Source organism: Salvelinus alpinus, chromosome 11, assembly GCF_045679555.1.
Source record: "Salvelinus alpinus chromosome 11, SLU_Salpinus.1, whole genome shotgun sequence".
Taxonomy (NCBI): Eukaryota; Metazoa; Chordata; class Actinopteri; order Salmoniformes; family Salmonidae; genus Salvelinus; species Salvelinus alpinus.
Genome location: NC_092096.1, coordinates 25,345,810 through 25,372,458, shown reverse-complemented (window position 1 = coordinate 25,372,458; position 26,649 = coordinate 25,345,810). Strand labels below are relative to the sequence as shown.

General features: G+C 43.2%; 3 protein-coding genes across 6 annotated transcripts; 1 reads left to right on the top strand and 2 right to left on the bottom strand.

The window, feature by feature from the left end:
* Nucleotides 1–8: 8 nt before the first annotated feature.
* LOC139533803 (protein arginine N-methyltransferase 8-B) lies at nucleotides 9–9,344 on the top strand. The gene is made up of 5 exons (XM_071332199.1): nucleotides 9–110; nucleotides 3,056–3,171; nucleotides 4,899–5,049; nucleotides 6,176–6,297; nucleotides 8,556–9,344. The coding sequence occupies exons 1-5, from the start codon at nucleotides 38–40 to the stop codon at nucleotides 8,637–8,639; spliced, it is 546 nt and encodes a 181-aa protein (XP_071188300.1). The 5' UTR covers nucleotides 9–37; the 3' UTR covers nucleotides 8,640–9,344.
* A 22-nt stretch (nucleotides 9,345–9,366) lies between these two features.
* Nucleotides 9,367–24,152, bottom strand: LOC139533802 (EF-hand calcium-binding domain-containing protein 4B-like). 4 transcript variants are annotated; one of them, XM_071332195.1, is made up of 18 exons: nucleotides 23,890–24,152; nucleotides 19,643–20,374; nucleotides 18,142–18,253; nucleotides 17,552–17,744; nucleotides 17,059–17,205; nucleotides 15,056–15,146; nucleotides 14,750–14,845; nucleotides 14,018–14,205; nucleotides 13,773–13,844; nucleotides 13,635–13,683; nucleotides 13,393–13,475; nucleotides 12,325–12,967; nucleotides 11,945–12,083; nucleotides 11,404–11,485; nucleotides 11,073–11,187; nucleotides 10,833–10,934; nucleotides 10,190–10,266; nucleotides 9,367–9,976 (listed from the first exon to the last, which is right to left on the bottom strand). In XM_071332195.1, the coding sequence occupies exons 2-18, from the start codon at nucleotides 19,868–19,870 to the stop codon at nucleotides 9,889–9,891; spliced, it is 2,505 nt and encodes an 834-aa protein (XP_071188296.1). In that variant the 5' UTR covers nucleotides 19,871–20,374; nucleotides 23,890–24,152; the 3' UTR covers nucleotides 9,367–9,888. The 4 variants fall into 4 exon arrangements, with proteins under 4 accessions (XP_071188296.1, XP_071188298.1, XP_071188299.1 ...); XM_071332197.1 differs by having other exon boundaries at nucleotides 19,643–19,847; XM_071332198.1 differs by having other exon boundaries at nucleotides 12,325–12,865; nucleotides 23,890–24,150.
* A 260-nt stretch (nucleotides 24,153–24,412) lies between these two features.
* Nucleotides 24,413–26,611, bottom strand: ccdc59 (coiled-coil domain containing 59). The gene is made up of 4 exons (XM_071332193.1): nucleotides 26,308–26,611; nucleotides 25,532–25,907; nucleotides 24,962–25,070; nucleotides 24,413–24,858 (listed from the first exon to the last, which is right to left on the bottom strand). The coding sequence occupies exons 1-4, from the start codon at nucleotides 26,450–26,452 to the stop codon at nucleotides 24,688–24,690; spliced, it is 801 nt and encodes a 266-aa protein (XP_071188294.1). The 5' UTR covers nucleotides 26,453–26,611; the 3' UTR covers nucleotides 24,413–24,687.
* Nucleotides 26,612–26,649: the final 38 nt, after the last annotated feature.

Sequence of the window (26,649 nt, the reverse complement as noted above, 5' to 3'; positions counted from 1 at the left end):
TGGTGTCTCCTCTCACATTCAGAAGCCTGGAGGGCTGATGTTTCCTGACAGGGCTGCCCTGTATGTGGTGGCCATCGAGGACAGGCAGTACAAGGACTTCAAGATACACTGTGAGAACATCCTTCCGTCTCTGTTTCTTAGCTACTGTGTGTATACTGTATGTATGCTGGAGGTATCCTATCCTCTCCCTCTTCCAGTAGGCTCTCTCCTCCAGCCTCTGGGTTGGACTAGACTACAGAGAGCTGTGTAGAGGAGGGATGGAGGGAAGAGAGGGAGAGCCTGTCTGCTCTGTTCTTAACCCTAACTGAAGTAGACCTATAATACAAGGCTGCCAGACATAGTAGAAGAGTATTTAAGGCCCCTGTCTCTCACTAGAGGAACACCAGGTAGACACACTAAGGGAGGGTGGAAGGACTGAGCCCACGTTTTTGGCAACTGTAGAGCTGTGCTATCTTTCCACTGTTTCTGAGGGTTGTTATCGATCCTAGGCAGCAAATAGAGAATAACAGCTTTAATCTCAATCTAAAACAAGAGACACTCTTCCAATCCAACACAGTGTCAATAGAGTCTGTGTGATGACCACCACTGAGAGAGTCTGTGTGATGACCACCACTGAGAGAGAGTCTGTGTGATGACCACCACTGAGAGAGAATCTGTGTGATGACCTCCACTGAGAGAGAGTCTGTGTGATGACCACCACTGAGAGAGTCTGTGTGATGACCACCACTGAGAGAGTCTGTGTGATGACCACCACTGAGAGAGAGTCTGTGTGATGACCACCACTGAGAGAGAGTCTGTGTGATGACCACCACTGAGAGAGAGTCTGTGTGATGACCACCACTGAGAGAGAGTCTGTGTGATGACCACCACTGACTGAGAGAGAGTCTGTGTGATGACCACCACGTGGAGAGAGAGAGTCTGTGTGATGACCACCACTTAGAGAGAGAGTCTGTGTGATGACCACCACTGAGAGAGAGAGAGTCTGTGTGATGACCACCACTGAGAGAGTCTGTGTGATGACCACCACTGAGAGAGAGTCTGTGTGATGACCACCACTGAGAGAGAGTCTGTGTGATGACCACCACTGAGAGAGAGTCTGTGTGATGACCACCACTGAGAGAAAGTCTGTGTGATGACCACCACTGAGAGAGAGTCTGTGTGATGACCACCACTGAGAGAGTCTGTGTGATGACCACCACCGAGAGAGTCTGTGTGATGATCACCACTGAGAGAGAGTCTGTGTGATGACCACCACTTAGAGAGAGAGAGTCTGTGTGATGGCCACCACTTAGAGAGAGAGAGAGTCTGTGTGATGACCACCACTGAGAGAGAGTCTGTGTGATGACCACCACTGAGAGAGAGTCTGTGTGATGACCAACACTGAGAGAGAGTCTGTGTGATGACCATCACTGAGAGAGAGAGTCTGTGTGATGACCATCACTGAGTGAGAGAGAGAGAGAGAGAGAGTCTGTGTGATGACCACCACTTAGAGAGAGAGAGAGAGAGAGTCTGTGTGATGACCACCACTTAGAGAGAGAGAGGCTGTGTGATGACCACTATTTAGAGAGAGAGTCCGTGTGATTACCACCACTTAGAGAGAGAGAGTCTGTGTGATGACCACCACTTAGAGAGAGAGTCTGTGTGATGACCATCACTGAGAGAGAGAGTCTGTGTGATGACCATCACTGAGTGAGAGAGTCTGTGTGATGACCATCACTGAGAGAGAGAGTCTGTGTGATGACCATCACTGAGACCACCACTTAGAGAGAGAGAGAGAGAGTCTGTGTGATGACCACCACTTAGAGAGAGAGTCTGTGTGATGACCATCACTGAGTGAGAGAGGGAGAGAGAGAGAGTGTGATGACCATCACTGAGAGAGAGAGAGAGAGAGAGAGAGAGAGAGAGAGAGAGAGAGTCTGTGTGATGACCACCACTGAGAGAGAGTCTGTGTGATGACCACCACTGAGAGAGAATCTGTGTGATGACCACCACTGAGAGAGAGTCTGTGTGATGACCACCACTGAGAGAGTCTGTGTGATGACCACCACTGAGAGAGAGTCTGTGTGATGACCACCACTGAGAGAGAGTCTGTGTGATGACCACCACTGAGAGAGAGTCTGTGTGATGACCACCACTGAGAGAGTCTGTGTGATGACCACCACTGAGAGAGAGTCTGTGTGATGACCACCACTGAGAGAGTCTGTGTGATGACCACCACTGAGAGAGTCTGTGTGATGACCACCACTGAGAGAGAGTCTGTGTGATGACCACCACTGAGAGAGAGTCTGTGTGATGATCACCACTTAGAGAGAGAGAGTCTGTGTGATGACCACCACTGAGAGAGAGAAAGTCTGTGTGATGACCACCACTTAGAGAGAGAGAGTCTGTGTGATGACCACCACTGAGAGAGAGTCTGTGTGATGACCAACACTGAGAGAGAGTCTGTGTGATGACCATCACTGAGAGAGAGAGTCTGTGTGATGACCATCACTGAGTGAGAGAGAGAGAGAGAGAGAGAGAGTCTGTGTGATGACCACCACTTAGAGAGAGAGAGAGAGAGAGTCTGTGTGATGACCACCACTTAGAGAGAGAGAGGCTGTGTGATGACCACTATTTAGAGAGAGAGTCCGTGTGATTACCACCACTTAGAGAGAGAGAGTCTGTGTGATGACCACCACTTAGAGAGAGAGTCTGTGTGATGACCATCACTGAGTGAGAGAGAGAGAGAGAGAGAGTCTGTGTGATGACCATCACTGAGAGAGAGAGTCTGTGTGATGACCACCACTGAGAGAGAATCTGTGTGATGACCACCACTGAGAGAGAGAGTCTGTGTGATGACCACCACTGAGAGAGAATCTGTGTGATGACCATCACTGAGAGAGAGAGTCTGTGTGATGACCACCACTGAGAGAGAGTCTGTGTGATGACCACCACTGAGAGAGAGTCTGTGTGATGACCACCACTTAGAGAGAGAGAGATAGGTTGTGTGATGACCACCACTTCAGACACAGAGTGCACCAGATTTGCTCATATATGAGTGTGTGTGTGTATTCAGGGTGGGAGAACGTGTATGGTTTTGACATGACCTGCATCCGTAATGTGGCCATGAGAGAGCCCCTGGTGGACGTGGTGGACCCCAAACAGGTGGTGACCAACTCCTGCCTAGTCAAGGTCAGTGTGTGTGTGTGTGTGTGTGTGTGTGTGTGTGTGTGTGTGTGTGTGTGTGTGTGTGTGTGTGTGTGTGTGTGTGTGTGTGTGTGTGTGTGTGTGTGTGTGTGTGTGATAATGGCTGACCCTGGCCGTGACCCTACTCTCAGGGGGAGTTGGGATTGTAACGGGTTTCGTCCTCTTCGTCTGACGAGGAGTAGCAAGGATCGGACCAATACGCAGCGTGGTAAGTGTCCATATTGATATTTTTAGTAAATCAAACAGAACACTGAACAAAATAACAAAAGTACAAACAAACCCGAAACAGTCCCGTATGGTGAAAACACTAACACAGGATACAACCACCCACAAAACACAAAGGAAAACAGGCTACCTAAATATGGCTCCCAATCAGAGACAACGACTGACACCTGCCTCTGATTGAGAACCATACTAGGCCAAACACATAGAAAAAGACAACCTAGACATACAACATAGAATGCCCACCCACATCACACCCTGACCAAACAAAACATAGAAACATACAAAGCAATCTATGGTCAGGGCGTGACAGGGATATGCAACAACAACAAAACATCTAAATCTCACTTCCGTATAATACACACTTGTTATTATTTATTGCCTGAATCCAGACTAAAAAAATTACTTTCCAAAATTGAAGTGTCACAGAGAGACTACCAGCCAAGAATTATGATGAGCCCTAAATGGGTTCCGTGTCCCTGTCTGTGATTTGCATGTCAATGAATGTGTCTAGACTGTACAGACTTCACAGTGGGACCCATGCCAGCCACCGTATCTGAGCCATAAATAGGCCTGGCACTCCCGGGTCTGTGTGACACATTGGGATTTAACACTGCTGTTCTGTCCTGTCCAATGACGGCCTGTCTGTCCTGGTCAATGATGGCCTGTCTGTCCTGTCCAATGACGGCCTGTCTGTCCTGTCCAATGTCACATGAATCATCCAAAAGAGATAATATATCCTCCATTTCAATGTGTGAGGCATGATATGAGATGCTGTGTGAATTATCTTCAGGAGGAAAGTATTTGATGCTGAGAGGTGCCATGCTTTCTAGGGCGTATGAATGATAGGATGGATGGATGAATTGAACAGATGAAGGAATGAATTAATAAAAAAGATGATTGACTCACTGACTGACTCGATTGGATACATTAATGAATGAATGAATAAACAAATATATTGGGTGGAATTGAATGAAACAAAGAGTAGAACACAAAATGGAAGGGGAGCTTAGTCAGGTACAGGGTGTGGATTCCACTTCCAGTTACAAGCCTGAAGTGCTTTAGTGTGACAGAATACATTAGAGCTCCTGACACACAGCAGAGAAACCTGTTCACTGACTGGGAAGAAAACACCACAGAGGGGGGGCAGGTGTGGGAGGGGGGGTGCAAAAAGCACTGGATCAGAAAGCATGTCATGAAACTTCTCAACAATCTAATATCATCCCATAGATAATGAGGTTGAAGAGGCGGAATGGAGCCGAAGACGTGTGTTTGAGAGATGTGCATTGGTGTATGTCTGACAGTGCTTTTATGTATGAGGGAGTGATAGATGTAAGGAGAGAGAGAGAGAGATTGAGAGAGATATGTTGAAATAGAGGAGAAAGGAGAAGTGTATGTGTGTGTGTGAGAGAGAGAGGTGAGAGAGAGAGATATCTTTCTTCCGATGCATGTCTCCCTGTACCATATTTCCTTTGTAACCTATGACCCAGGAAGTGGACATCTACACGGTGAAGCCTGAGGACCTGTCTTTCACCACGGCCTTCTGCCTGCAGATCCAGAGGAACGACTATGTCCACGCCATGGTCACCTACTTCAACATCGAGTTCACAAAGTGTCATAAGAAGACTGGCTTCTCTACCGGTTAGACCTCACCACACACAAATGGGTTGTGTTCATTTGGCACCAAGAGTCAGAAAACAGACTGAAACAGGGAAGGACTACCTGAACTAGTCCAATAAGAAAGACCTACTTTTGTTTTCCGTTGCAAAAACGTTTTGCTACGGTGTGCACTAATGAACACAACCCGCGATGTGACCACATTCATGTACACTAAACGCTAGGTCCTTTGAAATTAGGTGTATGACAATATAAGTTACATGTCTTCCACACAAGCCACTTGTGTTGTTATAAGGTCTGGAACCTGAAGCCACTAGAGATCTTTTACAGGGAGAGAACCACTGTGTTCGGTTTCTGGGTCCTGTCCAGGTTATGCAACAATGGAAAGTTGTCATTTCAAACAGACATCAATCATTTTGTGTAAATCAGTCAGTTGTAGCACTTGTACAAATATTCTTGTCTCTGGCAATAATCCTTTGGTTTTGTTTGGAAGATTGTGGAAGCACAGCATATTTTTTGCATTTTAATTCTTCAAGGTTTTGACAAGGGGAGGGCGATATTATTGTGAGGTGTAGGTTTGAGGCTGATGATCAAAAGGTACTGCTAGACATAAAATCATGTAGTAATAACATCCTTTGCTGTTTCCTATAATGAGAAGTTGACTCTGGCTCTCAGCTCTTGACCCCCTCTAGTGGTATTAAGTGGAACTGCACAGGTTAAAAATACAGACCAATGGTACTTTTTCTGTCTCCCTCCTGATTATTTCACTCTCCACTATCTCTGTGAAGATCTCAATTGCATACTCATAGCGTCCTCTTTCCTACTCAAAACCCTTTGCAGGATAGGATAGGTCAGAGGGGAGAGACCTCTGGCTTTCTTATCCAATGGGTGATGAGAAGGAGACAAGGAGAGAGGACGCAAGGTGTGTGCAATTGAGATCTCCCCTATGTCTCAATACCGTTTTCATTTTCTCCTAATCCTCTCTCCATCTCCGCCTCTTCTCTCTTGTTCCCCTCCTCCTATTCCTCCCCCTCTCTTCCATCTCCCCCTCCTCCTCTCTTGTTCCCCTCCTCCTATTCCTCCCCCTCTTCCATTTCCCCCTCCTCTCTTCTTCCCCACCTCCTATTCCTCCCCTCTCTCCCATGGCCAGCTCCTGACGCCGCCAGTACCCACTGGAAGCAGACAGTGTTTTACCTGGAGGACTACCTGACTGTGAGGAAGGGAGAGGAGATACTGGGCAGCATCGCAGTCAAGCCCAACGAAAAGAACGTGGTGAGAATAGTGCTATGCTGTACTAGAACTGCAGCTCACTCCACACCAGCATAGAATAAAATGCTGTTTTAATTTTTTTTATTCTAGATGGGGTTTTTCTATAGTCCAGCCAACGACTCCTGACTATAGATGTCAAGTCTTTAACATGATCTATGAATATGTCTTTCTAAGAGTGAAACCCTATATGAGTATTAGCTCAGACGCCGCAAAACCGCCATCCTATTGCTGTACCACCCACTTTAACTGTTAAAACTCCTCAAATGCATCCTCCCTTCTTCCCTTATTCGAAGTATTCACAGATCGGAGAGGGTTGGATTGGTGAAAGTAGTACGGTGGGAAACGTGCCATCACTTATCCAACTTTATATACAGTTGTCGGAAGTTTACATACACTTAGGTTAGAGTCATTAAATATCGTTTTTCAACCACTCCACAAATTTCTTGTTAGCAAACTATAGTTTTGGCAAGTATGTTAGGACATCTACTTTGTGCATGACACAAGTAATTTTTCCAACAATTGTTTACAGACAGATTATTTCACTCATAATTCCCTGTATCACAATTCCAGTGGGTCAGAAGTTGACTCTAAGTTGACTCTGCATTTAAACAGCTGGGAAAATTCCAGAAAATGATGTCATGGCTTTAGAAGCTTCTGATAGGCTAATGTACATAATTTGAGTCAATTGGAGGTGTACCTGTAGACGTATTTCAAGGCCTACCTTCAAACTCAGTGCCTCTTTGCTTGACATCATGGGAAAATGAAAAGAAATCAGCCAAGACCTCAGAAAAAAAATTGGAGACCTCCACAAGTCTGGTTCATCCTTGGGAGCCATTTCCAAACGCCTGACGGTACCACGTTCATCTGTACAAACAATAGTACGCAAGTATAAACACCATGGGACCACGCAGCCATCATACCGCTCAGGAAGGAGACGCGTTCTGTCTCCATGAGATGAACGTACTTTGGTGCGAAAAGTGCAAATCAATCCCAGAACAACAGCAAGGACCATGTGAAGATGCTGGAGGAAACAGGTACAAAAGTATCTATATACACAGTAAAACGAGTCCTATATCGACATAACCTGAAAGGCCGATCAGCAAGGAAGAAGCCACTGCTCCAAAACCGCCATAAAAAAAACAGACTACGGTTTGCAACTGCACATGGGGACAAAAATCGTACTTTTTGGAGAAATGTCCTCTGGTCTGATGAAACAAAAATAGAACTGTTTGGCCATAATGACCATCGTTATGTTTGGAGGAAAAAGGGGGAGGCTTGCAAGCCGAAGAACACCAGCCCAACCGTGAAGCACGGGGGTGGCAGCATCATGTTGTGGGGGTGCTTTGCTGCAGGAGGGACTGGTGCACTCCACAAAATAGATGGCATCATGAGGTAGGAAAATTATGTGGATATATTGAAGCAACATCTCAAGACATCAGTCAGGAAGTTAAAGCTTGGTCGCAAATGGGTCTTCCAAATGGACATTGACCCCAAGCATACTTCCAAAGTTGTGGCAAAATGGCTTAAGGACAACAAAGTCAAGGTATTGGAGTGGCCATCACAAAGCACTGACCTCAAGCCTATAGAACATTTGTGGGCAGAACTGAAAAAGTGTGTGCGAGCAAGGAGGCCTACAAACCTGACTCAGTTACACCAGCTCTGTCAGGAGGAATGGGCCAAAATTCACCCAGCTTATTGTGGGAAGCTTGTGTGACTCAAGTTAAACAATTTAAAGGCAATGCTATCAAATACTAATTGAGTGTATGTAAACTTCTGACCCACTAGGAATGTGATGAAATAAATAAAAGCTGAAATAAATAATTCTCTATACTATTATTCTGACATTTCACATTCTTAAAATAAAGTGTTGATCCTAACTGACCTAAGACGGGGAATTTTTACTTGGATTAGATGTCAGGAATTGTTAAAAACTGAGTTTAAATGCATTTGGCTAAGGTGTATGTAAACTTCCGACTTCAACTGTAGGTCAGTGACTACTTTAAATGGAGGGAGTAAAGAATGATGTATTTTCAAAGCATTCAAAAGGGCTAAATATCCCTACTGTTGTGTCCATCTCAAATACCCTTTTCACACTACTAAGCCAAGTCGTACTGTGCTGGCCTGGTTACACATCCATAGTTGCTGAAATTGTAGGAGGACAATGTGAAAAGAAAATACCAGAGGCAGCACCTATGGTTGTGGTCGACACGATACTGTCAAATGGTTATAGGTGGACTGAAGAGTCTTCTCTTGTATTCCAGCGGGACCTGGAGTTCACCTTGGAGTTGGACTTTAAAGGACAGCTGTGCGATGCGGTCATTTCCCACGACTACAAGATGCGCTAGCTGACCAGCAAAGGGCGATATCACCCTCCTCAGCCCCCTATTGGACACATCTTGAGGGAGGGCACAGGCTCTCCTATTTGTCCGAGGGGGACACGATACACATCTGATTGGATGACAGCGTTCCAGCACCTAAGTGATGTCATAAAAACAAGCCATTTCGAAGCAATAGCGCCATCACCTGCCACATTTTTAAAGCTGCCCTGAGAATGTAATATCCCTGATGAACTTGATTTGTTATTTTATTCAGGTTGAGTTTCAGTGTTATTAGTACTAGATCTAAAGGAGTTATAGGGATTTTAGATGCCAGTCCAGAGGCACTTTCAGGACAAACTCTGAGCATGTCTTTTATCAAGAAAAACAGACAGACTACACCTCTGTTTCACCGATGTCTTTCAAAGTTCAACGAATGCAGAACCTAAGAGTTTAACAGGAAAGTCATTCAGTGTTTGTTCAAGTTAGGTATATTTTGTTGGTAATCAGTACTGGTACGTTATTTGCATGTTTATCTTTTTGTTCTTGGTTGATTTCAGGTATCATGATTTGATCATTTGAGATATTCACAATTGCTAATGGAACATGTTTAATGATAGAAACCTGTGAGAAATGTCTTTTGTCTTCCATCTCCAGTTGGAAAAGATATTTTACCATTTTGATTTTGGGGTGTGGTGTAGGAGTGATGAACAAATAAAGAACAATTACTTAGAATAGTTGGGAAAGAATCAAATAATTAGATTTCACATCAGTATTTTAATCAATTTATGACAATCATTATTTTGTTGTGCTTATGTTGTAACAGACTAACAACTTAAATCAGGCTCTTATTTACATATCCATTCTGTGTTTTTATTAACAACAAATCACAACTAAAGAAAAACATTCATTCTAGACATTGAAATGATTGATCCACTATAAATTGACAAAATATACCATTAGTTCTACAGTAGAACACATGTCTATTGCTCATAACAGTCAGCAGGTCCAAATAACAACACAGAAAACGGGTTGTAATGTAGACTAGAGCTAAATCCCCTATGATCCAGCTCAACTGGGCTCTTTTGCCTTTAACAAAACAGGTACTGAAAGAAGAGCCGTCCTAATTTGAGACATTGATTAACAAATGTACACAAAGTTAGGATTTGGCTCCGAGAGCACAGAGAAAGAGTTAGATTGAAGAGTTCCTTCACTTGTTATCAGGAGTCTCCAGCCATTCCAAATGCTCTCTCTCGCTCTCTATTCTGTCAGAGTGTCTTTACTTGCAGCAGGCTTTCTTCTTGATGGGCAGGGCCTCCAATAAGACAAACGTGTCTCTCACCCGATCCTCCTGCTCTTTCAGCACTCTGGACACACAGACAGATGCATTGACGTGTCACACACCGTCCCCAAATTGACTCCTAACCTCTGGAGATTTGAGTTCATCTGAAAGGATTAACATCCATACAAAATTCCTATTCTAATTTATCAGAGGGGGAGGTGGGAACATTAACATAGCTTATACCTGTCCAATTCATTCAGATCTGGATACCTAGGGGCTGTCCCTCTCCCTCACTTACCTGGCCAGGTGGATCATGGCCTCTGTCACGTTGTAGCCGGTGTAAGCACTGACCTCATAGAATATCACACGGGTGTCCTACAGGGGAGAAGAGACTCAGGTCACTGGTTGTAATTTAGCTACAGTTGTAGGATCTTCATTTGAACCAGGTTGGAAAATAATCCTGCAGCAACAGGAAATGTTAATTATAATTAATGGACATTCATTTTATTTTTTAGGGGTGCCAGCTACTGGCTCTCCAACACCACCTCCATTAGCATGTGGTCTCCCATCCAGGGACTGACCAGGACCGTCCCGGCTTAGCTACAGAGGCAAGCTAGCAGTAGGATGCACGATGGTATGCTGCTGGCAAGTCAAACATTTTTACGTGGAAATTACAAACTTTAGAAGCTTTTTTATACCTTGAATATGCAACAAGTTTACATTTCCTGCTGTGCAAGAAAATTCCTGCAACAGGATGGTCAAATTAAGATATGGCATCTGTAGAGGACCTACAGATGACAATAGTGACAGCTATGCGAGGTCTCGTCCATATTTATAGACAGTGAACAGATTTCCCCCACTCTGTGTTGGTCGTTCAGTTCTTGAGATTGTCATAGTGTGCTATAGGATGATACTTATGAGTCCCTAAACAGAGAACTCACGTGGGCCAGAGTCTCTGCATCTTTAAGTGGTACCTCCCTCTCGGACGTCGCATCCATCTTGTTGCCCAGGAGCAGGATGGGAATGCCCACTCCCGCAGCTTCCTGGGAAAACAGAGGTCAATGAAAGGTCTGAAAGGCCTTGAAAGGCGTCTGCTTAAAACGTTCAGATAGAAATAAACTGTTTAGAACAGACAATTATTTGTCATGTCCTGTCTGGCCAAAGGCCAAATGTGGGCTGACCTGTACGTTGATGAGCCAGGGTCGCACGGCCTTGAAGCTGTCCAGCAACGTCACGTCATACATGACCACCACGCCGTCTGCCTTACGGAAGAACTGATTGGTGATGCTGCGGTACCTGTAGCCAACACAGAGAAAGTCACAGCTGGACAAAATGGAACCCTGTTTATTTTGCCAAAGTGCCAAATGCCAACCTGAGAACGTTGCTTTGTTGTCATTTAAGTCACATTCTCAGACTAGCATCCAGGCAAAAATAACACATTGTTTTCTTAGCTACTGGTATCTATTGGTGAGGTTTTGGCAATACTATTTTCACTGGTCCGTGGCCACTCACCTCTCCTGCCCGGCCGTGTCCCACAGCTGCATGGCTACCTGGGTATTGTCCAGCATTAGAGTCTTCACACTGTAGTCAATACCTGTCAGGAATAGCTCTCAGACTGGTTATTAGGGTACTAAGAGGAATACACAGCAATAATATACCGTAGCATTACATCATTTCATTAATGAACACTAGAGGGGGTAGTTGAGCTATTCATCAAGCTTGATGCTTAGGTAATTTTCACAGTCAAAGCGGTGAAATCAAACAAGCTATCCTATAAGGGGGAACCAAGGGGATTCAGAGGAGAATTAAATTGATTTGATGTGACATAATCTGCGGTGGTGCAATGCGTACCGGGGGTTCATAGACAGGGTGTGACTTTACAAGCCCTTTCATGTGATGCTGCTTTGCCCTTCAATCTTCTGATAGTAACTCACACGTACATAAGAACGCGCGCACACACACACACACACACACACACGACCGCTGCCACTGTATTAACACACAACAGGTCCGTGACACCCGTGGTACACAGTAATGTGTTGTCGGTTCTTACCCACAGTAGCGGGGCTGGAGGGGTGGAAGCGGCCGTCACAGAAGGTGCGCAGCAGGGAAGTCTTGCCCACGCTGGAGTTGCCCACCAGAACCACCTTAAACAGGCGGTCCGGGGCAGGCACGGCCCTCTCCTTCACCCTCTGGAGGGATAGGCAGAGGTCAACAGAATGATATTTTCAATTGATTGCATATTGAAGAGCTTCTTTGGAAATGTTGTTGATCACTCAGATGAAGGGTTTTAGTTCTGCTGCTTAACACAATGACAATAGATTTGATCTTATTAGGTAATGTCCTACTACAGCAGGGTTGGGGTCAACTTCATTCTAACTGAGTCATTTCAAAGTGAATTAAAATACAATACATGAATAGAGATTTGCTCACATTTTGGGTCTCCTTGCCGACGGGTTGTCCTCGAGGTGACGAGGGGATATTTCTGATTCTGCTGAAACTACCGCGGTGTTTGAAGGGGGACACTGTCGTGACCGGGACGGGTAGAGGAACAGGGGCTAAGAGGATACTACTCTCCAGATCTTCCTTCTCTTGCTCCTCTTCCTCCTCGTCGTCTTTCTCACTGAGCTGGTGCAGCAGGGGCTGGGGCCCTCCATGAAGCAGGTGGGGGAGGTGGTCCTCCTCGATGGAGATAACCCGACGGAGAGGCCACCCATCATGGGGACCGTCCAGCCCGTCGCCCCCAACCTCCGGTTTACTCTGGTACTCTGTATGCCTGTCCCTTTCGTTCTGGGTGGGGGCGAGGGTCTTCTCTGACTCGAACTTGGAGAGCCTCTCCTTCACCCTCACCCCCTGCGCCTCCACCTCAACCACTTGTGTTGGAGACGAGGTGTTCGAGTGGTGGTAGCCGTTGGCCAGGCCGTAGTTGGTTTTCGGCGAACGTGGTGGACAAGCGGTGTCAACATCGTCCTCGCTAGATGAGGAGGGGGAGGAGACAAAAGAGATTTGAAGGTGTTCTACTGGCAGCGCATCAAGGAACTCATAGGAACCCCCATTGTGGGTGAGGAGTGAGGCTCTTTGGAGACAAGAGGAAGAAACAGAGGATAACAGATCAAAAAAAATAGTTTCTGAGTTCCATGTTGCCAAGGCACTTTCACGTTAGTCTCTCGTTACAGACCATTATCATTAAATGGTAACTCAAAATGGTTCTGGGTGCTGCCATTACTGTCAAGAGCAGCGCAGAAGTCACTACATTTAAAATATATTGTCAGTATATTATATTGCAAATACACTCCTTATGCTGTAAAGTACCTTACATTAAATTGACTAATTGGGTGCCTTGGCCTCAAAAACACATTTTTTGATTGCACATCCTGTTTCTCCTCTTTAATCCAATGTTGATTTAAATCACGTTACTGACAAACATAAAATCAGTTTCTTTTCACACACGACCAGACTGGTTAATTATGTTCAGGGCACTTCTAAAGGAAATGACCTCACCTTTTAACCGGCTGCTGGCTGGTGTCCGCAAACAGATTGACCAAGCCTGCTCTCTGCTTCTGTTTGAGGGAGTTCCTGGGATTCTGTAGAGCAAAGAGAACAACAGAATGGAATATAATAGAAAAATGTTTTGTTGTCAATCTCCATATAATGTGGAAATAAATGTGCCTTTGGCTTGAATGTCTTATCATTCAATATCACCACAAAGGTAACAGTCAAAACATCATGATTCGAGAACTCACCACAGCACAGTATATGTCTCGCTCATCTTTTAAATGTTTGTTCATCTCTCTGGATAGATATTGCAAGGAGGACAAAAAAACAATAAGTTGTCAAATGAAATGTATAACATGCATACTGTGTGTGTGTGTGTAACTTACCTGAGAAGGTCTAGTTGTTTCATCAGGCTCTGTTTCTCTCTCTGTAGTCCCTCAGTGACTCGGTACATTTCCCTGAGCAGAGAGAGACAGTCACCAAAGCTCACTGAACCACACCTGGACAGTAATCTAGTGAATGTTAGCTGTACTAGGAGTGACATGCCATAGCCACTGATGGAACGTTTGTGGAAGTGTGATGCCTAGGTGAGTGTGTTTGGTCATTACATCTAGTGGTAATATTAACCCACATCTCTTTCTCCTGGTGCAGGCGGGAAGCCTGGTCCTGCAGCATGGTCAGTTGTTCCTGGGCCAAGGACAGTTCCTGACAGGTGCTCTCCAGCTCTCTGCTCAGTTCCTCGTTGGTCATCTTCAGCTTGACATTCTCCACCCGGCTCTCCTGCTGCTCACTGCTCAGGTCGCGACACTGGAGATCCAACTGGGGGGGTCAAAGAGCAACATTGTTAGGGAGACTATTATATAGTCACAGCTTCTTTGTCTTTTATTTTGCTTTATCTGCACTGAAAACACAAAGACTGAAATCAGGAAGGGGGATAAGCCTTGCAGGAGACCAGAGGTGGCCAACCTCCCCCTTGGAGAGTTACCTCAAATTTCTGGAACGTTCCAACATGAATCTGTTCCAACAACTTCTTAAAGTACAAGGTTGCCAACAAACAGCGCATACAAAGTAACATGATCGATTCACCTAGCTAACTAGCTGTCGAAAAGGCATCAACTATGTAGCTTATTCTTAATGTTTGTCGATAGGCTACAACAGTGAGGACAGACATTTTCGGAATAAACATGGTTTGTGAAAAACTGAATTAAATAGCCCACTCCCTACCCGGTATCTTATTCTGCTGCTATACAACTTTGTATGTGTTGTTTGTTGGCAACCTTGTTATTTACTAAGTTTTTGGAAAAGATTCCTGTTGGAACATTCCACAAATTATACCCACCCAGGAGGCACCTCAGTCACTCACCCTCCTCTGTTTCTGGAAGAGCTGCTCAAGCTCCCTCTCCTTACTGGACAGCTGGTGCTCCAGGTCGTGACTACGAGACTGGAGACGCTCTGAGTCCTGAAGGAGACCAGAGGAGAGACGGGGACAGCACATTAGGATAGGAGAAATGAAACAGAAATAAAGTACAACACAACCTTGTTGAGTCCATTGATATCCTTGTTCAAGGGTAGGGTTCCAGCAGGTGTCTAGAGTTTGGTGTTAAGAGACACAGTCCAGGTCTGGGAGAGGGTCACAAGTCATTTAAACGAACTAATCAACTATATGTACCTGGAGGAGCAGCCGGTCCTTCTCGCTTTTCATTTGTTGCTCCATTTCTTCATACAGACCGCGGATCTCACTGTCGTGTGTGGCTGCTTTCCTGCATGTATGGGGGAGAATGGATTTAATACATCTAGATTTAATAACAACTAAATAACTACTTAACCAGATGCTGTTTACAAGTGGCAGGTTTGAGAGTGATTATAGGTTATTCTGTTTATGTCATAGCCTCACAGGTGTGACTAATTGCCAATGATAATTCATCAAGCCTTCTCATTGGACAATTGACTAATTAACAGAACAGTTGGCATGTATGTAAATCCTGTTTCTGTTCTAGGTGGCTGCCCATGTGAGGTGATGCAGTCCAGAGGCATAGTGGTTCCTGAGAGTAATAGAGGGAAGAAAAATGGATGTCTGCCTCCTGTGATTTGTGTTTCTGGTATGTTGCCTGGTTTGTGACTGTGTTAGTGAGCCACGCTGAAAAGGTGAACTTGTGAAACCGTGCCTTAATTTATTAAATGTTTGAACATGTATTTTTGTTGTCTACTTCTACTTCACTCTGCCTGCTCAACCCAGAGCCAAAGAACCGGTCGCATTACATTAGTTTACCGCATTGCTTTCCCATCTGTAACTACACAGACCGGTACACACACGTACCAGCATACTGTCTGTAGATACAGATGGAAAAGCACTGCTCTTGGAATATTGCATTCCTTTAACATTCCGCCACCTTATTAAGCAACCAATTAGTAAGAGGACTCAAGTTGTCTTAAGTAGTATCATGAGAACAATGCATACTATTAGTATTACCGACCACAGCAATACAAATACCTAGACAATGACTAGCCGGCTATCATCAAAGGTAGTATAGTGTACATTGTTGTTTTCAGGGGAGAACAATACATTCTCATCTCTGTCTACATGGCAGCCAATTCCTCAGGCTTGCAATCAATGTTCCCTTTTGAGAATAAGATCTCTGAGCTTAGCGGTCTATTGAAAGGGATAATTGGGGCATTCTATATGGCATTATGGTAAACCCACATAGAGCTCCGTGTCTACAGGCAGAAACATAAACGCACATGTCACCGACAGGTTCAACAAGTAATATGGCACTTATGTCTGGAGTAGTTGACTTGCTAGAACCTCGCTGCATTCATTCACTGAAGGCCCGTATCAATCTTTTGAAGCTATTAACTACTCAGTGCTTTCAACTTCCATGTAAAATGACTACTTTCAATGGGATAGAATCCTGAATCAAACATTTGTTCTACAATCTGGTACACAAACAGACCTCTATAGCAAAATAGACCGTAGATCTATCACATGGGTTGGAACTGAACAAGCTATTGTCAGTTCTTTGAATCAATAACTGCTGTTTGAACCGAATAATCACTCTGACGAACTGCAATCGAAGACGAGGAAATACTGGACATGCATTTACAAAGCTGCAAGCTGTTTCAGATTGTGGTTTAAATGGCTGTGGTTGCAGTCCACTAAACAGTCACCCTCAATAACTACTGTGATTATTATTTGACCATGCTGGTCATTTATGAACATTTGAACATCTTGGCCATGTTCTGTTATCTCCACCCGGCACAGCCAGAAGAGGACTGGCCACCCCTCATAGCCTGGTTCCTCTCTAGGTTTCTTCCTAGGTTTTGGCCTTTCTAGGGAGTTTTTCCTAGCCACCATGCTTCTACACCTGCATTGCTTGCTGTTTGGGGTTTTAGGCTGGGTTTCTGTACAGCACTTTGAGATATCAGCTGATGTAAGAAGGGCTATATAAATAAATTTGATTTGATTTGACAGTGAAGATATCACACATAATGATCACATAATCATGCCTAAAGGGCCAGTTTCTCAGACACAGATCAAGCCTTGTCCTGGACTAAAAAGCACTTTCAAAAGAGATTCTCCCTTGGTAATGCTTTGTAGTCTGGTACTAGGCTTAATCTGTGTCCGGTAAACTGGCCCAGGGAGTAGCAGAGACAGAGGTACTTGTGGTCTCCAACCTCTGGAGGGCGCTCTCCATCTCCCTCCTCTCCTCTTTGGCCTCTTTGATCTGGAAGGTGACTCTGGCCAGGAACTCCTCAAAGTTCGACAGGAGGTGAGGCTCGTCCCTCCTCAGCTGGGCCCACAAGCTGCGCACCTCGCCTGGACTGGAGGAGGGAGGGAGAGAAACAGAGAGACAGAGGGTAAGAGTTCTGATAAAACTACAGGGACCGGTCACATTCAACTCACTGGTTGACCTCCACTATATCAGAAACCATTGGAATCACTGTAAAGACACAGGGTTCCAACAGCGTAGAGAGGTGGAGCCCAAACAGTTCTGTACACCCTGAACAAGCTAAAGCCATGACGGGAAAGTTGAAAGTACAACCCCACACTTTCCAAGATGAGGCAACAACCCCAAACAAAGATATTTGGGGAATACATACAAGGTGCAATATTATAATGTTGAATATGTAATATAGTATGTAATAATGTGAGGTTAACTCCACTCACTCCTGGAACACGTTGCTGGCCCCTAGGCTCTCCAGCAGCATACAGAAGTGACTCTCCTCCTCATCCTCCCACCCTCCAGTCAACCTCTCATCCCATTGGCTCTGGTATAGTGCTTCTGAGGGCTTCCTCGAAGTGGGGAGGGCGGATGCTGCGTCCTCGGCTACAGAGATCCTCCGGCCGTGCAGGAACTGACCTGGGGACAGAGCAGGAAGCATCACCAGCAAGATGTCGTAACATCAGTTTGAATTACAAATCAGGGGGTGTTTCAATTTTGAAAGTGCCCTGCACTCATAATTATCAAGTTTCCGATGGTTGTGAAAAGAGAACTCAAGTTTGTAAGTGCATTTTATACAGAGTACAACCTATCCTTACCTGGGTGAGCATCTACTCCCTGCCAGCTAGGAGATAAATTAATCTATACCTTATCTTTGTCACGTTTGAATGTGGTCCCTCACTACAATGATCTCAAAACATAAGTTATTGAACCACGAGTAAACCATGAGATATACAGCAGATTCTCCCTTGGGGACTAATAAAGTCATATTTCATTGAATTGAAATTGAATGTAGGGAGAAAAACAGGGAACTCACTGAATCCTGATGAGAACACTTCGAGGGTGAGGTAGCCGTTCTGGTCGGTATCTAGGGAGTCAAAGACATTCTCCAGTTCTTCAGCAGTGAGGGGTAGTTCTCTGTGAAGCCTCTGTGGAACACAGACATGCACGCGCGCGCGTACACACACACACACACACACACACACACACACACACACACACACACACACACACACACACACACACACACACACACACACACACACACACACACACACAATAAATAGATTGTTTCTTCTGCTAAGAGATGTAACACAACACAAGCCCAACATTCCTCTCCTGCTTCACTCCAGAGAAATATATTCAACTCAGTAGCATTGGATGTGCGTTAACTACAGCTGTAATATCTGTCACCCTGACCTTGTCCTGCCTCTCTGAATAGAAATGTGTCAAGGAAAACACGCAAAAGAAAGCCATTGAATAGAAAATGGGAGTGATTAACTGAGTTTACAACATTATTGTGGATTTCATATTGTCAGTGCCAGTGGTGTGGTCAACGCTAGACCTGATTGCAAAAAGGGACGGGAGAATATTGGCACGGCAGGTATAGGCCATATGATTATATTCATTAATAGGCAATAACATGTTACATTATCCTTAGATAATGCACACGTCAACATGACCATTTTCCAGGTGATTCTTCTGTCAGCCTTTTTAAGCATTTCCTATGAACTATATAAATGTACACAACACTATCCCCTCTAAGCCGAGACAACAACAAAAGCCATCTCTTGTTCATTTCAAAACAGTGCTTGAGTGAAATACAAAAACGGTGTGTGTATGTGTGTGCATGCACGTGTTTCTGATGGAAATCCCTCCAGTGTTCCTGGACACAGTGATCAAAGGTGCCGTGCTATTGAGTGGCTGCTTCAGTGAGCAGGTGGAGAGGTTCTCGATATGAAAACCTCTGAATGGTCAATGAGGTAGAGAGCCATAGCACAAAGCACCTCCTGCATGTCACACTGTCCTCTGGTTATCTCATGGTTGTGAGAGACAGCATCATCTGTGTGTGTGTGTATGTGTGTACCTTAACCCATGAAATGAACTTGTTTCAACTCATTTTAGTTGTATCCGTTCAGAATTAATCAGTGACTTCCAACTGAGCACAGACGTCAGTTCAACGTCTAGTTTTGATATACATTTGTCAACTAATGTGAATTCAACAAAAATGTCACTCTGTCATTGAATTAAGGTTAGGTGAAAAAAATATGAAATTCCCTTTTCAAATCCATTTATTTTCCCACATTGATTCAACGTCATCAAATAAAAAAAATTGGTTGAAATGACGTGGAAACAACGTTGATTCAAATCAGTTTTTGCCCAGTGGGTTTTGACATAATTCCCATAATTGTCCCTCTGTCAAAATGATCTAAGCATGGCTGCATCAATGGGATAGACATCTATGTCCATAACATCTAAGTTTGTAACAAGTGTAAAACTGAGGCAAAACAAGCCCCCCCGTGGCCCCCTCCTCTAACCCTCATATCGCTGCGTGTGATGAAGCCTTTGCCCTCCACATCGCAGGTCTGGAAGAATTCCTTGGTCTTATCCAGCATGGCGATGCTTCCCCAGTCAGAACCACTCCTGTCTGAACTCTTCCTCATGGGGACAGCTCCTCCTCTGCCCTTGGCCTCAGACTCCTCCATGTCACTAGATAAACTTCTGCAGAGTATTCTGGTGGCTCTGAACAAGGTAGAATCAGACATGGCTGTCTCACTCCTCGGCCTGGCCGGTTTGGGTCATGGTGAGCGATGAGACCAGGCACTACAAGTCAGTAGTGATGAGGCCACAGAGACTGTCTAGGAGTTTTCATATCTCAGTAAATGGTCTGTCTAGGTGTTTTCATATCTCAGTAAATGGTCTGTCTAGGAGTTTTCATATCTCAGTAAATGGTCTGTCTAGGTGTTTTCATATCTCAGTAAATGGTCTGTCTAGGAGTTTTCATATCTCAGTAAATGGTCTGTCTAGGAGTTTTCATATCTCAGTAAATGGTCTGTCTAGGAGTTTTCATATCTCAGTAAATGGTCTGTCTAGAAGTCTTCATATCTCAGTAAATGGTCTGTCTAGGAGTTTTCATATCTCAGTAAATGGTCTGTCTAGGAGTTTTCATATCTCAGTAAATGGTCTGTCTAGGAGTCTTCATATCTCAGTAAATGGTCTGTCTAGGAGTTTTCATATCTCAGTAAATGGTCTGTCTTGTTCCCAGGTTCCTGGGAAGAATAAAAAGGAAAGACATGAGAATATAACCTTAAATCTGTTTGAAAAGTGGGTACATGAAGACCATGATTACAGAGAGCATCACGATGTCATGTTTTCTTTTTAGATTTATACGCTCTCATAAGTCATTGTTTGGCTGCATTTAAACAGGCAGCCCAAATTTGATATTTTTTCCACTAATTGTTTTTTCGACCAATCACATCAGATCTTTTTCAGAGCTGTTCTGAATTGTCAAAAGACCAATTAGTGAAAAAATATCAGAATCTGTCTGCCTGTCTAAAAGCAACTTTTGAGATGTGTGTCATGTTGGTAGTGTGTTGTAGGCTAGTAATGCATGAAAGCAGAACTCTTTCTGTGATGTAAGTCTCTTATCTATGTGAAAAACTACAGGAAAGGGGTTAGTGTTACTATTGAGTAACAACTATGAGAAAAGTTCGGTCTTGAACCGCGTGTCAGCAGCCACATAGTCCTTTGGGTATAAATTCCCTTTTTCATAAGCTGAGACTTTCATCCTAGCTAACATGCTGGGAAGTATGTAAACATAACGGCTTATCTTAATACCGAAGCATACAATCCTCACAACTATGTTAAAACTTCTTCAGGCTGCAAGCCCGACATCGGGATCAATATGACAACAGCCTGTCCAAGTGCAGAGCGCGAAATTCAAAATCTATTTTTGTAAAATATTTAACTTTCACACATTAACAAGTCCAATACAGCATTTGAAAGATAAACATCTTGTCAATCCAGCCAACATGTCCGATTTTTTAAATGTTTTACAGAGAAAACACCACATATATTTATGTTAGGTCACCACCAAATAAAAAAAGACAGAAAGACATTTTTCACAGCACAAGTAGGCTGCATTTAGCATGCACAAGCCAACCTAACTAACCTAGAACCAACCTAAATAACCTAGAAAAAACTACCTCAGATGACAGTCCTATAACATGTTACACAATAAATCTATGTTTTGTTCAAAAAAAATGCATATTTTAGCTATAAATCAGTTTTACATTACTGCTACCATCATAGCTACAGTAAGAAATCGCACGGGAGTAGCCAGAGAAAATACAGACACCAACGTCAACTACCTTATTACACTTCAGAAAACATTTCAGAGAAATATATGGTGGATAGCTAATGAAAGAGAAAGATCTTGTGAATACAGACAATATTTCAGATTCTTTAAATGTTTTACAGCGAAAACACCACATATATTCATGTTAGCTCACCACCAAATACAAAAAGAGAGACACTTATTTTTCACAGCACCGGTAGCATGCAGCTAGCATGCAGCTAGCATGCAAAGCCAACCTAACTAACCTAGAACTAACCTAAATAACCTAGAAAAAACTCCCTCAGATGACAGTCCTATAACATGTTACACAATAAATCTATGTTTTGTTCAAAAAAAATGCATATTTTAGCTATAAATCAGTTTTACATTACTGCTACCATCATAGCTACAGTAAGAAATCGCACGGCAGTAGCCAGAGAAAACAGACACCAACGTCTACTTCTAATTTCACATCAGAAAAGATTTCAGAAAAATATATGGTGGATAGCTAATGAAAGAGAAAGATCTTGTGAATACAGACAATATTTCCGATTTCTGAAGTGTTTTACAGCGAAAACACAATATATCGTTATATTAGCTTACTACAATAGCTAGCACACAGCAGCATTGATTCTAGTCAAACGCTAGCGATAGCACAGTTCGACAGATATATGAAAAAGCATCCCAAATTGGGTCCTTATCTTTGTTGATTTTCCATCAGAATGTTCTCCAAAGGGTCCTTTGTTCAGAACCGTGTTCATTTGGACCTAGAACGAACGATGTCCCTGTTGAATTAGCATGACACACTGGCCATGCCATGCTAACCTCTCCGTCTTGACAAAATTCTTGCGTCGCATCACGTCTAAAGTCCAGAATAAATTTCAATAATATAATTAAAGTATATTGAAAAAACATACTTTAGGATGATTTTGTGACATGTATCAAAGAAAATCGAAGCTGGAGGTCATATTCACCTATAACGAGTGTTTTCCAGGAGCGCGGTCCAGTTCCTACTTCGCGCCCAGAAAAAATTATAAAGTGCGCACTTATCACTCAAAGAGGTTCCTTTCAGTCCCTGACAGAGATAATCAAGTCCTTTTTTCTCTCACTTCCGCATGACAACCAGGGGAAGATGTGTGACGTGTTTGTACAGTCCCAAGTGCCAAGGCCTTTTATAGAGAGTATCTTGAAGAGAGACATAGCTTCTTGGAAAATTCACTTTTTCCAGAAAATGGGCTGTAAAAAGAGTTATGTTTCACTTAGAGAAATAATTAAACCTGTTTTAGAAACTAGAAGGTGTTTTATATCCAAAGGTAATAAATAATATGCATATTGTACGAGCAAGAATTGAGTACGAGGCCGTTTGAAATGGGCACCTTTTTTCTGGCTACTCAATAATTTCCCTTGCAGCCATAAGAGGTTAATTCCTGCATACCATAGACTACAGTCTAGACATTGTGAATAAAAACCACTCAATGAAATGTTCTTCAGGTTTGGGAACACTGAATATTAGCAGTCGGTAGGCTTACTGTATCTTCTAAACACAAAAGTATTTCAGCCTGTGCTCTAGAGAGTAACATCCTTGTGCTGATATCAGTCTATTGCTAATCTGCACCCTGAGCTGCTATGTTTTTCACTACATTGTAAAGCAGGACTACAGTTAACCACAACAAATTGAGGGTGAGGAAGTGGTTATAGCGGATAGGGCTTCTGTGGAAATGGCTAACGTTAGGTGTGGGCGACAGCATCATGGGCTTCAAATCAAGACCGATCAGCCTTGAACTCATGAGAAGGTCTGTACAGTAGCAGTCTGTACATGACATGCTCTGTAGGTGTTGACTAATGTGGGTAACATTATTCACAAATGAATACATACCATACGAAATGTAACATCATACAAAATGGAGTGTCTCTGATTTACATACAGAATAATACGAAATGCTCTGAGACCGGGTTGGTAGCCGATAGCCTATCATATTACAAAACACTGTATTCCACTTTGGGACCAGGATATACATCTGCCTTTTACTCACCTAGACAGACCAAGAAAGGATGTAGCATCCCATTTAGAAGGAAATGTCAGTTTGGTTAGTTCTCATTAGAAGGAGCATATCCAACATAAATGGCAACAGTAGCATTTTTATTTTATTTAACCTTTATTTAATTAGGCATTAATTATGTATAAAACCTTCATAATCTAAAAAATAAAGCAATAATATAATTTGTGCAAGATGTTTGTTGCCCTTTCTGACAAAATCGAAACTAGAATGCGTGCTTGTCATCATGTATACAATTTTTTAACCGATGGGTGTGAAAATATGTATAATTTCTTACCTCTATATGATCCATAAACATATTCACATAGGCAAGTTCATGCATTCTGTATTGAGTGAAATAAGCAATCAAATTAATTATCGGACAAGCAATCGAAAAACACTAATAACTTACCTTTTAATATCCAAAAGATTAAGATATTAGCCCTGAAACTTTCAACATGGACCAAAATACAGAGAGCGATGATCGCACTTCCTATTTAGGAAGTTCTTGCCTCTCAAACGACGCTTTGAAAAGTAATTCGCGTACCATGTGATGTCATGGGGCAGTCGCCTGAGGGGATTTAGGGTTCGAGCTCTCACTAATAATCACCACTTAGGGTAGACAGAGCTCCGGTTAAATATCAACATGCAACAGCTAATTAGTACTATTAGAATGACAGCGGCACAGTGGAAGGGCAGCATGGACATCAAAAAACGTACGCGCGACACATAATCTGTAACTATGACAACGCCTGGGCAAGGAGGTACACCGTGCGGTCCAGAGATGTCATTTTATGGGAGTGTCCAGGATATGGTCTCTATTTTGTCCCGCTACAAATAAAACACTACATTTCTCACTCTGAATTCTGCAGTCCACTTGGATCAACACTAGCTTTAGTTCTTGGTGCACTCATAAATAGAACAATAAACCAGACTTCGTTTACAACCTTTTATTAACATTTAATAGAAATGGTTTCTATTTGAAAGGAATATTTAAATATTTTACAAGAACAGCTCATCTCTCAAATGCCACCTTGTGGTTCAAAATGTAAATAAACTGCTAAAAAGTCTGAAAATCTATTATGATACAATCTATTAACAATGGCAGTTCACAAAAGAAGAACAAGACTCATCTATGATATAAAACCATCACAGTAAGAGTTCCACTGTTTATTTGCTATTTGAAGCCTTCGACGTCCATTTTTCCGGGTCATTTTCCCGGCCCGGTCCCTTGAATCTTCTGGAGCAGGTATTCCATCTGTAGGTTCAGGTTGGGCTGCCCCTTCCTCGTCTTTTTGCTCAGCATCTGAAATGTCTCCATTTTCTTCTGTTTGTACTTCTTGATAGCTTCTTCTTTCTGCTCCTTGTTCTTCAAAAACTCCTATATGGAGGCAAAAATACCACTTGTTGAGAACAGTCCAACGCTTTTGACCTACGATAGTACTTTTCTGAGGACTTTAAATTGAGAACGTGAAACACTATACCTCTTTCTTATTCTTCTGCTTTTCTTTAACACTTTCAAACTCCTCTTTTGTTTTCTGATAGGAAGTCTTCCTCAGCATTTTCTTTTTACTCCGGTTACTCATGGGTAGACTGGAAAACAACAACACATTAGCATGTTGCATCACGCATTGTAACTCCTTCAAGTGGTTGGCCTTGATTGCAACGACATTTCACACAAAGCATTGCCACACTTCATTGACAGAAATTACATTTTACACAGTACACTGTAAATGGGTAGTGCATTTACATTTTTTGCACAAACTGCTTTACTCCAAACCAGATGAGCAAATTGTATTGTCACATACACATATTTAGCAGATGTTATTGCGGGTGTAGCGAAATGCTTGTGTTCCTAGCTCCAACAGTGCAGTAATATCTAACAATTCACAACAATACACACAAATCTAAAAGCAAAATAATGGAACTAAGAAATATATCAATATTAAGACAAGCAATGTCGGAGTGGCATTGACTAAAATACAGTAGAATATAATACAATATATACAAATGAAATTAGAAAAGCAGTTTGTAAACATTATTTAAGTGACTACCTGTCATTCTTTGAGGCCGCTACTGCTGGAGTGGGCTGTGAGGCAGAGTCAGTCTTGTCAGAGGAGATGCCAGCATCAGCTGCAGGGTCTATGGATGTAGCTTGGTCCGTGGGGGCTTCGTTCACTGCCATGGGAGCTGCTTCCTCCTCTACTGGACCACCAGCGCCAGCCATCCTAGCTTTGGTTCTGTTGATTCTGTTGGTCTTAACCTCATTCCTCAGTTTCTCGGCCTCAGCCTCGTAGAGATGCCTCAGATGCTCGGGGTACTGTTCTGTATATTGGCTTTTGAACTCTGTGTTCTTCCTCCTCTCCTTCCGTAGCAGTTTGTTGTATTCATGTTTCACTTTCTCCTTCCTTTTGAAGGCAAAGCCCTGACCTGAGGAAAGAGATGTTTATGGCTCAAGCATTAATGTATATCTGCAAAAACACTGTTTGTTAACTTACACATAAACATTTAGCCACCCATGTAGCTAGGTTACTTTATTAGCTAATTGGTCAATGGGGGGGCTCATAGATTAATCAGGACCTTTATAGATTCCCCACTTCTACAGTTGGAAGGTCTAGTTATCCCGGAACTCTAACATATTGAATGATTTCATTTTATACAATATACATTAACTGCAATTTTAAACACACTTTAGATAGCTAGATAGGCTAGCTTAGCCTGGTTGCCGTCTCTGTTCAGCTAACTATTACATTCCAGTGGCAAGTTAGCTAGCTAAAGTGACTGGAACTCAGACTATGGCTAGCTAGCACTGGCAAGCGAGCTTAGCTACCTTCTCCAATACTGCCGTCGAATACTTTGTGCTCAGAGACCCACTTCTTCTTGCCCCCTGGTCGATTGTAGGGTTGGTTTCTATTGGCACGTTTTCCGTCATATGTGCCCTTGGTCTTCATTTTTTGCTGTGCTGGTGGTGCCATTTCACTCAATTTTAGCAAAATATCGCAAGTTTCATGTGTTTACTTCCCATGTGCTTTTCGTCGCATTGTTATGACGTATGTGGTGGTCTCAGAAAGACATGACAAATCCATCCATGAGCAATCGACCACGAGGGACGTCATTTGTGTTGGTGCGTAAGTAAGGATAGCGTCCGTAGAGCTCAATGTATTTCGGTACA

Bases quoted from the DNA above. Each gene is read 5' to 3' on its own strand.
- LOC139533802 (XM_071332195.1), bottom strand. From the start codon at position 19,870: ATGTCTGATTCTACCTTGTTCAGAGCCACCAGAATACTCTGCAGAAGT. The intron at 13,684-13,772 runs GTAAGTTACACA...ATATCTATCCAG, and splicing joins AAACAACTAGACCTTCTCAG to AGAGATGAACAAACATTTAA. The intron at 11,188-11,403 runs GTGAGTGGCCAC...TGTTGGCTACAG, and splicing joins GACACGGCCGGGCAGGAGAG to GTACCGCAGCATCACCAATC.
- LOC139533803 (XM_071332199.1), top strand. From the start codon at position 38: ATGTTTCCTGACAGGGCTGCCCTGTATGTGGTGGCCATCGAGGACAGG. The intron at 3,172-4,898 runs GTCAGTGTGTGT...CCTATGACCCAG, and splicing joins CCAACTCCTGCCTAGTCAAG to GAAGTGGACATCTACACGGT. The intron at 6,298-8,555 runs GTGAGAATAGTG...CTTGTATTCCAG, and splicing joins AGCCCAACGAAAAGAACGTG to CGGGACCTGGAGTTCACCTT.
- ccdc59 (XM_071332193.1), bottom strand. From the start codon at position 26,452: ATGGCACCACCAGCACAGCAAAAAATGAAGACCAAGGGCACATATGAC. The intron at 25,908-26,307 runs GTAGCTAAGCTC...CTCTTTCCTCAG, and splicing joins CGACGGCAGTATTGGAGAAG to GTCAGGGCTTTGCCTTCAAA. The intron at 24,859-24,961 runs GTATAGTGTTTC...GCCTCCATATAG, and splicing joins AGCAGAAGAATAAGAAAGAG to GAGTTTTTGAAGAACAAGGA.